The sequence below is a fragment of the Anas acuta genome, chromosome 3 (genome assembly GCF_963932015.1).
Source record: "Anas acuta chromosome 3, bAnaAcu1.1, whole genome shotgun sequence".
Taxonomy (NCBI): Eukaryota; Metazoa; Chordata; class Aves; order Anseriformes; family Anatidae; genus Anas; species Anas acuta.
In genome coordinates this window covers 49853018-49866317 of record NC_088981.1, presented here as the reverse complement: position 1 = coordinate 49866317, position 13300 = coordinate 49853018, and the positions used below count along the sequence as shown (strand labels likewise).

Here is a 13300-nt window from a genome sequence, read left to right as displayed (position 1 = left end):
CAAAAGAGCCACTAAAGATACAGCAGATTCTGACTATGCCACATAACTTCTTTAAAATGAGGAAATTATGAAGCTTAAGCATTGCGCATAACATCAGAACTAGATTTGATATTGTAGATCTGAGTACACTGTGTCTAAGTTTCAGTCAGTTTATAACTGTTGTGATCATGCAGGTTATTAGCTGCAATTTTTGACATTTAGATGTCGATTATGCTGGCTTCTGGTGTTGGATTGATTTTTACAACAGAATGTCATTATAGCACTTGCAGTGACATCAAGAACAGAACTTCAGCTTGATCTTCCTCTACAGAAGCTCATTAGAGATTCACATAAGAAGACAACCAACACGTGCTATTGCCATGGAAACAAGATGGAATATTATAAAGCAGTATAGCCTATATTCCAAAATAGAGAGGACAAAGTCAGAGCAATTATAGCACAAGACTGACAGGCTTTTCATTTGCAGCATGTATGGGTCAAAGCAAAAGCTAGCTCCTGCTCTTTGAAATAAAAATCATCAGTGCAATTTTAGGGCTGTGTTGTCAATTCCTTATTAACAAACACAAAAACTCAGTCCAGTGAGTTTAGTTTATGTTGTATGGGAGGAAGGGGGCCGAATGGAGGCAGAGGCATCACAGCAGGTGTGTAGGTGTGACGATGTACAAAGAACAAACATCAGACTGATAAAGGAATGAGTCAAGTTCAAGCCAGGCAGTAAGGTACTGATAAAACAGAGGTGAGCAAAACCAGCAGAAGCTGAACATCTGGTACGTCATTAAGATGCAAAAGAAAAGCTAGTTTAAAATGCAATGGATATCCAGTATCAGTGGATGGGACACAAAGGATAACATTTCTTGTGATTTACATTAAATAGGTGATTCTCCGTTTCTCATGTACCTAGATAATGAAATGGACATATTGTAGATATACAACATGTAGGCAGTCAATCTTCCTAGACTTCGGTGTGTGACTACATACAGAAAGTTCTTTAAGCCATTTATAACAGCTCCATCTGGTCTAGAAAGAGTTTTTTCCATTGTAAAAGTTTTGACCATTCTCTCTTATTACAGAGTGCTACCTAGTGAGTATGAAAACACATATTTTTTTTTGTATTTGATGACAGTATTAAAAAAATTAGGAATGCTACACCAATCAAAGCAAGAGCTGAAGGGAAATATTTTGAACTTTATACAGAAAGCCTGTGAACGCCATTTCATACACACACTGTTTCTACCTTTAAGAAATATTTTTAAGTTCCAGCTGATGGTTTATTGTAATGACTTTGTGCAAAGCCACCATGGGAAAAATGTAGTTAAGGAAAGATAAAGAGAGTAATAAGATTTAAGGGAGCATTCAACAAGCCTTGGCTGTACCATGAGCTTGCCACTACAGAGAACTACTGTGAGATTCAAAACCACTTCCGAGAATGATGCCAGATGTGAAAGGGAAAAAATACTACAGTACACAGATAGCTTGTGAGTGTCTACAAAACCAAGCTTTGGGAAGCCTTCCAACGTCTGCATAAGAGATATGTGGTATGCCACTATTTAATTATTATAAACTCACAAATTGTCATCCACTTAAGGAGCTCGTGTTTCTGCCAAGTTAAATGACTTCAAGACTGATAGGTTACATTCACTGTTCCAACTCTGGCTCATTCTTGACTGGCTCCATTTTGATTGTTCGAAAAAAAAACAAAATGAAAGCATGATTTGGGGAGAAAACTCTGAATGCAATATGATTTTTTTTTTTATTGCAAAATGTATTTCCAGTAAAAAGTATACAATTTAATAGTTCTGAGTACCATTTATGACAAGCGAAATACCAAACACTTTGATAAAAAGAATACTAAATCAATTTTTGATAGCAGCAGTCAGAGAGATAAAACGTGACATACTTGACACAAACACTGGAAAATAGCAACTAGTCTTTCATCTTTGCATATAGATTTTATTTCCCAAAGAGTTAAGTACAATTCAGTAGTACTATCAACTACTTTCTTTTTCCTAATCCTTTTCCTTGCTTTTTTTTCTGTGCATCTGGGCTTTTCTTCTCTTGCTCTGTTTGCAGGATTGCTTCTTGAGCTGCCAGCTCTTCACGTTTTCTGCGTTCAGCCTCTAGCAGCTTGCTTCTGTATTCTTCCCGAATGCTGTGAACTTGGCCTCGTGTTTCATCTAAGGATGCCTAGCCAAAACCAGACAGCAACACATGAATCTGCATTTTATCACAAGCAATTGCATCCTTTTAGTTATATTTCACTTTCTGACTGTATAAGTACACGTAGGGCCTCTCTCCTTTTCTTGTTGCCCAGACATGTATTGTTATTTATTTGTCACAGGGACACAGCTATATATCAAGCTTTTCACCATAAAAAAAAAAAGAAAAGAGAAAAGTCATGAATTTTTTATTTATTTATTTATTTATTTATTTATTTTTAACGGCTGGTTCAATATGCTAATTGTGTGGGAAGAAGGTAGGGCAAAAAACTGGTTACACATCTGGGTCTAGTCCTGCTTCTGTTACTGGCTTTGTTGTATTAAATAAGTCAAAAACAAAACAAAACAAACAAAAACAAACAAAAACAAACACACTTATTTTTTATATTCCACATAACAAAAAAACTTAAACCTAGTTTTCCGAAGTACTGAAGTGGTTTAGGAGCTCATGTCTCATTTTCAGAAGAAACTCAAGGAGCCTAAATCACATCAGCCTTCAATGAGATTTAGGCCAAGTAGGACTTGGACACTTCTAAAAACTTTTTTCCATTATGTTTCCATCCTGGAAAATGGGTATACATGGAGACCTTTATATAGTTCTCTGCAGTCCACAGTTAAAAAAAACTGTAAAATTACTAATCAGCACAATATGCATATTTGCAAGTAACTCAGATTACTACTGTGGAACATCTTAAATGTACATGCTTCCTTGAAAGAGCAGACGAACTATTCTAGAAATGTTTTCCCTAAAAATATATGTTAGGCATCCAAAATCATAGCAACATCTGAAAATGTGGACACATTGTTATTAGGGATCAATCAGTCACCGGTAGAGGACTATGGCTCCTTGCAGGCTTATTGTTAAGTAATATAAACAAAGTTGGCTGGGTACTTGTTAAGGAGGTGTTTTCAAGTTATTTAAATTAAACAGTTGGTTTAATCTAAAATTAATTTTATTGTCTCTTAGCCACTTTTAAGAACTCTGAACAGTCACCAGCTGATTGTTAGTGGTTACTGTATCACCACTGTGTGACAACACATTTTGTTCCTGCAGACAATCAAAGGTACATTTTGTTCCTGTTGACAATCAAGTTAAGCCAAGTTTGTTAGGATATTTGTACCAATTTCATGTGTGATGAATTGGTTGAGTTAATCCTAGCAATGGAACCTTCACTAGCGATACCAGATTTATTATCTGTAGCCATGTTTCTTTAAGGATTAACAATTCCAGTTATTTGTTGACATCACGTATATTCCTGGAAGTCTGTGTTCTCTATCTTTGCTGTAGGACATATTAGGAGCAAGAATTATCTTCTTTATTACTTTGAAAAACCCACAAATGCAACTCCACAACATTACAAAATAAACAGAGATGCTTTATGTAATGTACATCTGGTCGTATATATCAAATGTTCAATTTCTTCTCACTTTAAACTATACTGTTATGGTGATAGGCCTAAAATTCAGTTTTTGCAAAGAACTATAACAAGAATATATTAAGAATATTAATGATGTTGTGTAGTACTGTTTGTTTTGTTTGTTTGTTTTCCAATGGACTTTAGTTTTAACCTTTGCCCAAGTGAAATTTCAAACGTGTACACTAATTCTAATTACTGATATGAAATGCAAAAGTTTTGAGAATTGTTGATCAAGATATTCATGCAAATGGTGGATATCAGAGTAACATTTACAGGAGCGTAAACTTGAAAACCTACCTGTAGCTTCTCATACATTTCAAGTACATTTTGCTTCAATAAAGCTCTAGCATTTTGCTCTTTTTCTCTTTGCTCCAAAACCAGCTCTCGAAGTTCCCTAAAACGGTTGATTTTTTCCAGTTTATGTGTCTTTCGCTGTTGAATGATAGACTCATTTCTTAGCACAGATTCAGACATTGTTTTTCTAAAGGAAAAACAAATATATTAATCTAATTTCATATACAGTTTGGGGTGCTGTATAGTTTTCATAATAACTGTATGTATATATTTGCCTTACATAATGTAAAATAACTGTTGTACAGTTAGATATGGTTAAGGAGTCACCTTTCACCTTCTTATACTTAACACCAATAAGGAAGTGCATTGGTGAGGCATGGTCTTACGCATGAGTGTCTATTTTAAAATATTGGTAAAATCATGCTCATCTTTGAGCATATGAAAAAAATCTACATGTTACACATTTTTAATTTGCAAGAAATATCTTAGTTTTTTAGAAATATCTTAGAAGTTTTTGGTATTATAATTCAGCACTGAAACATTTGTTTTATTTTTCTTATCTGACTTAAATGATGAGTGTAAAAGTCAAAGAGCTAAAGACAAATGAAATCGTTCCATAACTCAAACTTACGGAAGATCTTTTCCCATATTTTCTATTGTTTTAATATTGTTCATTTCAATATAACACCAGTTTCCCTTTCAATTTAAAATTGAATTTGGGCAATAAACAGGTCTAAGACCTTCTGCAAATCAACCAGTTGCATAAATGCCAGGATGAACACAGGTGGACTTGTGCTTGAACTTGTTTCTGGCTGCAGCACAGCCAATATGCAAGTGCATGCGTATCAGCTAGACAGGTTCATATGGACACATGCAATCACAAAAATAATTATTTTGAATAAAGCATATAATATATGCTTTATTCATATATATGTGTATATATATATGTATATATAATATATATATATATATATATTTCAGTTATTAACTATTATTATTAACTAAACCACATTTGTTAAATATATTGAGCCTAGCATCATATCATGACAAACTTCCTATGCATTTCTTTCAAGGTGATCACTGAAATAAATATATTTGCATGCATATGAATTTCCTTCAGGTTTTTATGTCACATTTTCATTACACGCAATGCAGCAATTCTACTCCTTTGACACGCAACACATTAAAAAAAGAAAAGGCAAAAATTATATTAGTATGTAGGAAAGCACTGATTTTCTGATTTTAAAAAACATTTATGCCAGGAAACTCAAAGTGGAAAACTATCAAGATACCATCTACACTCTACATTTACTACTGCGTGATTCTGTGCATGTGATGTGAAGGACAGATTAAACATGATCCACGATTGTCACAACAACTTTAACAAGTATGTGACAGAATTGTAGCTTACATCAGTGATGTGAAGGACTAAGTCTAAATTCACATCTATTATATGGCATAAAAACATGGATGAGATATAAGTGCTTAAACAATTTTATTGCATTTACTAATTCCTATATATACAAAACCCTTTAGTCTTTCATTTTTGTTTCACTGGCAATTTTTTCTTGCTGTAGTTTACCTCATGTAAGGACTAAGGTCTGGAGGCTTCCATTTTTTCTGCTGTATTGGTAAACTTGGGTCAATAGCTTCTTGTGATTTTCTCTTTTCTGAGGTAAGAGAAAAAGAACCTACAGCAAAACAGATTAAAACAGTTGTTCAGTTATGGTAGGCAGGTCCATCTAATTTGTAATATAGCTTTTTTTCCCCTCTCTTGGCTCAGCAAAATGAATTATTAATAGAGAATATGGGTTGGAGGTGATGTAATATTTCTGCATTTTTACTTCTGATACTTATGATAGAATCAAAGATGCTAAAAAAAATATTAGAGTGAAATTTGTACATGTATTTTAGCGAAATCAAAATGACTCATGAAAGAGTCGTGTAAATATAAACAAGAATAACCAATTTAAAATGCCTAGAGAATAAATTTTAATAAGCAAGGGATCACTTTCATAAACAAAAAATCTATAAAAATCTGATTGCTCAGTCTTGGCTATATTTAAAAATATATATTCACTTTTGGGCATATGTTTTGTTTGGAAAAGAGCAATCTCAAGAAAAAAGTTCCCATGACAATTTAAAATTGTAAGAATGCAGTCAGCATGTTTTTAATCACATGGATAGTATATGTGTTATGCTTTAATGTATATAGGGATACATATGATATTAAGAACGTCAATGTGCTCAGCTGTGTTGTGATTATTCCAGCACTTCTTTCAGTTCATCTGGCTGTGGTGGAAAAACCCATAAAATCTGATGAGATTTAATGACAACTGTGGTAGTTTGTTTCCATAAAAGCTCTCTTATTAACCTATTTATTCAATTAATTAATTGAAATATTTAAAGATATTAGTAATATTTTCTTACCAACAATATGAAAGATGTCTCTGAGCATTAAAAAAAAAAAAAAAGTAAACCTCTGTATTTACCTAGACAAATATACCAGACGTCTCTGTTAGTGTAGGAAATTTACACAGAATTTGGAAGTACTTCAGACACTGCCCATCAAAAAATTACTCTCTAAAGCCTGAAAATTCTCGTTAAGACATGGAACATTACAGAAATGTTCAAGAACATTACCGACTTTTCCCACACACTAGGGAACTGAACCATAACAACTTAAAGTCACTGGGTTATCACCTCTCTAATTCATGAAACATTGCATTGCACTCCAAATGCTTAGTTTAGAACAAAAAACCTGGTAGACAGCTGTTAATTTTGAAGTTCTTACCTAATAAGTTAAATAAAATAATATTTTTTTTCAAGTTCTTCTGGAATGCAAAAAGTAAATATTGATGCATTCGTCAATAGCATAAGGTGAAGACTATTTCTGCCATAAGTTCTGAAACATTCCTGGGAGGATTAGTTACCTGACTAACAAAATACTAATCTTAACAGGTTACATACTAGTCACAAATTCTAGTTCCATGCAAATATCCATGGCCAGATATTGTCATAAGCAAACTGAGTATTATTATTCTTTATTAATCTGATGACCTGATCACAGCATTATTCTCAGGAGAAGGAAAAAAAAGGGGGGGGGGGGGGGGGAGGGGGGAAGAAATAGACAACAGACAACTGTTGTGTAAGTTTCTGGGAAACTGGTGCTGTTCTGTATGTGTTTTATGTACTATTTGACACCTCACTTCCAGAGCATTGTCTACAAACATTAACACAAAGAAAATATGCATTAGAAGTTGTAGCGTCTTAGTGATATGCAATTTCAGCTGCTAAACATTTAAAAAAATATTTCTATACATTGCATACATTTCTATACATATATACTACACATGCTCTGGGACCAAACTTGGAATTGAGGAAGTAGGTATGTTGCACTGAGCTTCCAAAAATGCTAGCTTTGTTTAGTGTTGGAATTCTAGCACAGTAGGAGTATTCTGCAGCTGGTGCAATATAACAATTAAAACAGAGGGAACAGAGAAGATAGAGACTAAGCATGCCACTGTGCATTTGGACTCCTTTGAAGGGGCTGTTCTCTCCATTTATTTACATTAAATATGTTTTAAGGAACTCAATCACCTATGCAGAATGCTTTAAATCCTACTGTTTGATTTCACACTGTACATTAAAACACTTGTTGTGCTATGTACAGGCTATATTTGGGAACCCATAGCAGAAAAACCTGTACTGTGGTGTTTACACCACATTAATTTTTAGATATATTTTTCTTTCAAGTGATAATGTCCTTTTATATCTTAAAATTACAATGCTCAAAAATCAAGATGACACGCCTTACAGAAAGTTATACCCTTACCTTTTTCTTCTGATCTGGGTGTTAAACTGGCAACGTCAGTCTCAGCTACAGACTCCTCTGAATCTCTTGCAGCATGCTTATTAATAAACTTCATGCGTTCCTGAAAAGCCTAGAGAACAAAGTTTTAATCCAGATAAGACTTTTATTGCATACTTTAAAGCCCAAAGAATTTTCAAAGTAGGAATCTATATGCAATCAATAGGACAGTAAATCTTTGAATCCAGCACATGCTGAGATATGATGCCAATTTATTATTACTGGTGAGTATATTTCACTGGTTTGATCTATGAAAACATCTCCTCAGACAACATGGATAGTGTAAGGAGGTACTTGGTGGAAAAAGAATATAAATATGAGGACTATGCTTTATGTTAGAGTCATATTCAAGCCATAATTACAGATCTTCTTTTTTCTGAAATAATAACTTGTCAATGTTAAACATCCAATTTTTTTTTTTCTAGTAATGTTCTTGAACCTTTATTTTTTTAGTTTTAATGTGTTGCATAGAGGAGAAATAAATTGACACTAGTATTTAAAGTTTATCTTAAATTTAAAGCAAATGTATCTTGAGTATATGAATAAGAACCTCTAAGAAAACCTTAGTGAGATGGTAGCTCAGCAAAATAGAAAGTAGGCAGCACACTTTGAAGGGTTTGACTCTTCTCAGTGAATACTGTTTATATTTAGTATATATCCCAAATAAGAAAATTATGCTGTCAGTAATGCAGTATACAACTCTGCCTGGGTCAGGAAACAGAAAAGATGCTAGGATTCCTATTAAATGAGTCCTGAGACATGGAGTATGTACACTTAAGATGCAGTGAACTACCAGAAAACCCATGACCTCCAGGCAGTTTAAAATACTCTTTGGATTTAAAACGAAAATCAGCCCCTTAAAACAGGGTCTGTTTCCTCATAGCTGAACTCATAGTCAGAGCCCCTCTCACTGCATCTCTTTACAGAGCTAGTACTTCATCCTAGGAGCTCCTGTAACCTTGGTGATTTGGGATTCATCCTGAGGAATGGGATCTATGAGTGCAAACCCTCTCAGGCTAAATTATCTTTGACGCTAAATACAGGCATCACCACTTCTGCTTGTCTTTTCAGAAGGTGACTTGGGCTCATTGGACTTTCTCTTAAGAGCTCAGATTGCCAGAATGAACAGGGGAGCCATATGTCAGCCTGGAGTCAGGCATCTAATTCCCTGGGTCAACAGGTATGTGACTCCTGAGATAACAGATGCTGGGGACAGGTGATGAAGAAGAATGAAGAAGAGAAGCTACTTAGAATAGCAGACACCCAAGTTAAACCTTTTTCATTATATTATGTACATTTACTACTGCATGTAATTTTCATAATCATAGCTGGTTTAGAATATTGCCATAGACCTAAGAAGCTTTTAAAATGGAAGCCTTTAGCTGTAATTCAGTTGATTTTCAGAGTAAAAAAAAAAAAAAAAGGCAATGGTGATAGAACAGCATTCTGAAGAGTCTATCAAAGTGGGTACATCAAAGTGGTCACATCAAAGTGGAGTCATTTCCAGTTAATCTTTAGGATGCAGTGCTTGCATTTTCAGTCCCAGCACAACCAACCAAAACCACAAAGAAATGCATCTCTCCTTAGATCAGAATTTAATAAAATGGTGTCAGAAAATTGTATGAGCTTTGCATACACAGAAATGAGAAAATCTGCCAATGTAACTGGAAAGACCCATGAATGAGGTTTTGCTTCTGAGATATACCTTTAACACTGTTGTGTTAAAAGAGCCCAGCTGCATTTGATACTTCTGAATTAGGATTGCTTCTCCAAAATGGTGAATTAATACACAGTGGCATGTACAGGCTGATGGGTACCTGCAACCCGGAAGGAATTTAGGAATACTGGTTGTAGGAGACAATTAGATTGATGATATGGCCAGGTGCCAGTTCTTCAACAGGAATCTTCCTGGCATGTTTATAGCAATGTATTTCTCACTGGAATCTGTTCATGGCAAACATTCAGCTTGCCACAAGTGGCAGCTTTGCAGTTGTGCAGAGGTAGCAAGTGTTCTAAGGAGAATCTTTTCTCTGTTCAGTAAAACGGAAACTAAAGTCTCAGTGATCTCAAGAAGCCTAAAGTAGACGATATAGATTCCTGCCCAGAAGTCATGCACATCAGCACTTCTGATACTTTCGGCTGTGAAAAAATTTCCCATCTTCCACCAAGTGGTGAAGAGGAGAGTCAAGAACTTGTGTCTCAGTTTTGGTAACTGCTCAGCTGTCACAACAGTTTTTGCAACTTGTGAAGACACATTACCACAAGGATTGCTCTCTGATTACCTTGACAGCTCTTCCTGGCTCTGCAGACTCCCATGCTTGTTTCATGGCTTTGATCTCATCTGCTCGCTGGGTGTCTTTCTTCACCTCCAGAACTTCTGCCTCTCTCTGCTCACTAACTAGACGTAAAGTCCAGTACGGTTTGTTTAAAGCATCTTGCTGAAAGTGAAGTACCGTAAACATGTTTATAAATATAAATCTATTACTACTATTAGAATGAAACTGTATTTCTGTACCTTTGTAATTTTCACAGCTGGTATACATTATACATTGATAGACTTTGACTTGCATAACTAAACAAACACTGGCTGACAAAGGAAAGGAAACTTGCTTTGCAACAAGCCCCTCTAAGGTATGCCTTAGTTTGTATGCCTTGCCCAACCCCTAATCTAGCATGCTTTACATTCCCAGCTCTTCTCAACAGTCTGAACATTTTTTTCCATGTAATTATCTCCCTGTCAAGTTTTTTTTCCTTCATTCCTTCCCTTACTTTCCTTTTCTTCTTTCCTTTTTTTTTTTTTTTTCCCAGAAGTCTTATTATTTTTTAACCTGGATTTTTCTGTAGAAATGCATCTTGCTCTATCTCTGTTGGCATCAGATTCTTTCCAATCACTTCCCAAATTCTCTAAACTACTTTAATGCAAGCTTCTCCAGAACCATAGGATGCAAGTAGTGCTCAAAGGGTAGGAGTCTATTCTGCTGTCTGACTAATAAATAAAATACAGTGCTGCAAATATTTCTCAAAAGTGTACCATCTCAAGAAGCTTGAAGCCCAAGATTCAGAGGTAGAGATAGGAGCTCAGCTTTTCTTCATAACTAAAGGCAGACATCTTCTTAATCAGCAGGCAGTCTCCTCTTAAAACCTGCATCTATTTTTGTGACGCACCGAAGAGCTCCCAAAACCTATCATCCCAGCAGCTGTAGCATACCCCAACAGTGGAGCTGAAGGCAGACATCTGACACAGCCTGGAACTGCATCACATTTATGTGGCTAACTGTCTCAAATGCAGCCACTCTGACTGCTCTGGAAGAAGGGTTAAGGCACTGTTCCTGAACTCAGTATGATGAGGTGTGGATATGAATCATAAGGAAGCTTGCTGTGCAATAACTTTGGTCAACAAAACAATGTAGTAGAAGTTTCTTCACAAAAAAAAAATAAAATATGGAGATGCTCTCCCACTGAAATACTACGCATGAGGCAGCCGAAAATGAACAAATGACCAAAAAACAGCGAAGGCAATGCTATTAAAGGAAGACCTGCCAGTTTCTTCTTCACCTTATATTAATCTGTTTGCAATCCATAAAGTCAGTTATTACTTTTAAAACATGCATACAGGTTGGTCAACCACAATACATTCTACCCTGCCACAGATGAGAAGAATTTACAAGCAGGTAAGTGATTTTTCTTCCACTGTATATCTATAAGCTAATAACAATTGTAACATGTAAGAGAGGAACTAACCTAAGGAAAAGACCTATTTTATCTCCCTGAGGGTACCATGAAAACCAGTACAAGTGACTAATTAGAAATCAAGATGACAAATTAATGGAATTTAATAAAACTTCAGCAGAGACAGAAACTAGATGTTCAAAAGAAACTGCCAGTGGTTGTGTTGCATGTAAAGAAATGAGCACATCACATCTCTAAATGGAGGATACCTGTCCTTTACATGTGCAATTCAATCGTTTTTGGGTGTAAAGTAAGAAGTTGGCAAAGCAGGGCATAGAGAAACACAAGGGATACACTAAAAGTACTAGCAATTCTGATCAACAGAACAGAAAATACTTAGCATAAATATTACACTTTCAACAAATCCAAATTCTTAAATTTGTTCTCACCTGACATTCAGGTTGAAATAGAGACACAAGTGATCCCCTATCTTTATTGGACTTGTCCTTTTCTGTCTTCTCAGTTGCTTTCTCTTTTGATTTTCTGTTTGATTTAGGAACACTTGCAGACCTTTGTCCTTCAAGATTACTGAGTGCTGGAAGAAAACTGCGCTCCTCATGTTTTTCACCATATGCTGTTCACATGTAGTTCCGATGCACAGTGAATTGAGGGATACCGTTGTCATCCATAAATGTATTTTCCCCATATAACATACAGGATGGAATAACAGAATAGAACAGCAAGAGGAAAGACAAAGAAAAGCCAAATAATTAGATGATACTGTTAAGTACTATAGTATAATTAATTATTGGAATAAGAAATAAACTGGGGACAAAACAATTTTTAAGAATAGACTTACAAGGTGGTTGTATTCTGACAGCCTTATTTGTTCTAAATGGCACTTAATGGTCATTTTACCAGAGTCCCTGCACTGTTGCCTTGTCAATGGGTCAGTCCAAAAAGGAGATTGCAATCTACAGTATAATAATCTGATTCTTAGTTATTTTATATAGTCTCATACAAATTCTATCAGTGCAATGCACCTGGTAGGTGAGAAGTTCAAAGTAGTCAAAGCCAACATTCTCACTACCTCATATCCCTGTAAACCTGAAAGAGTGGAAGGGAAGAAGCACACACAAACAAAACAGACAAATGAACAATCAAACCACACCCCAAAACGTAAGAAACTTGAAACAAAGAAACATATTTGAGACGATGCATACTAGGGAAAATTAAAATGATAATAATAATGAGAATAGTCAGACAATAGTCAGACAAATTTTTGGATTAGTTATTTAATCTTCACAAGTATGTGCTCATTGTATGACCTGTGTTTGAAGTAAAGATGCTGAGAAATGACATTTGTGACACTTTCATTCTGCACTGTCTTAGCTGGGGGGAGCTATTAACTAGACTTTTTGCATGCCATATTCTTGTTAAAAAATAAAAAAGGATAAATGAATTCTGCAATAGAATAAAGATTTAATAGCATTGGAACAAGTCAACTGAAACAAGCTGGACTGGATCCACAACAATATAAGATTAAAGATCAGTGTCTGAAATCTGTCTCACCCCACATTCATAGTGCTTGAAACATTAAAACAATGGCTGAAAACCTAGATTTGATCAATCAAATTAAACAGGCAATTTCTCTTTGAAAAAGAGGAAATGAATAACTGTTTTAGAGTCTGAAAATAATAACAAGGCACCTTTCACTTAATGCTATGCTTTTCTAATCTCTTTCCATGGAGGGCAAATCAAAGCGCTGATTGATTTGCTCCAAAGTCCACTAAGATATTCCACTGGCTTTAATGAGCATTGGATCAGATCTG

At 35.2% G+C, this 13300-nt stretch overlaps 1 protein-coding gene across 2 annotated transcripts in view; it reads right to left on the bottom strand.

Moving 5' to 3' along the window:
• Nucleotides 1-1172: 1172 nt before the first annotated feature.
• ADGB (androglobin) overlaps nucleotides 1173-13300 on the bottom strand; it is a 114180-nt gene continuing 102052 nt past the window's right edge. The window contains exons 30-35 of one of the 2 annotated variants that reach the window (XM_068677031.1): nucleotides 11918-12102; nucleotides 10082-10237; nucleotides 7764-7872; nucleotides 5511-5619; nucleotides 3932-4115; nucleotides 1173-2184 (exon numbers count right to left, since the gene is read on the bottom strand). In XM_068677031.1, the coding sequence (XP_068533132.1) occupies nucleotides 1993-2184; nucleotides 3932-4115; nucleotides 5511-5619; nucleotides 7764-7872; nucleotides 10082-10237; nucleotides 11918-12102 (935 nt within the window). In that variant the 3' untranslated portion in view covers nucleotides 1173-1992. The remainder of the gene's footprint in view (nucleotides 2185-3931; nucleotides 4116-5510; nucleotides 5620-7763; nucleotides 7873-10081; nucleotides 10238-11917; nucleotides 12103-13300) is intronic. The other variant, XM_068677030.1, reaches the window with a different exon arrangement.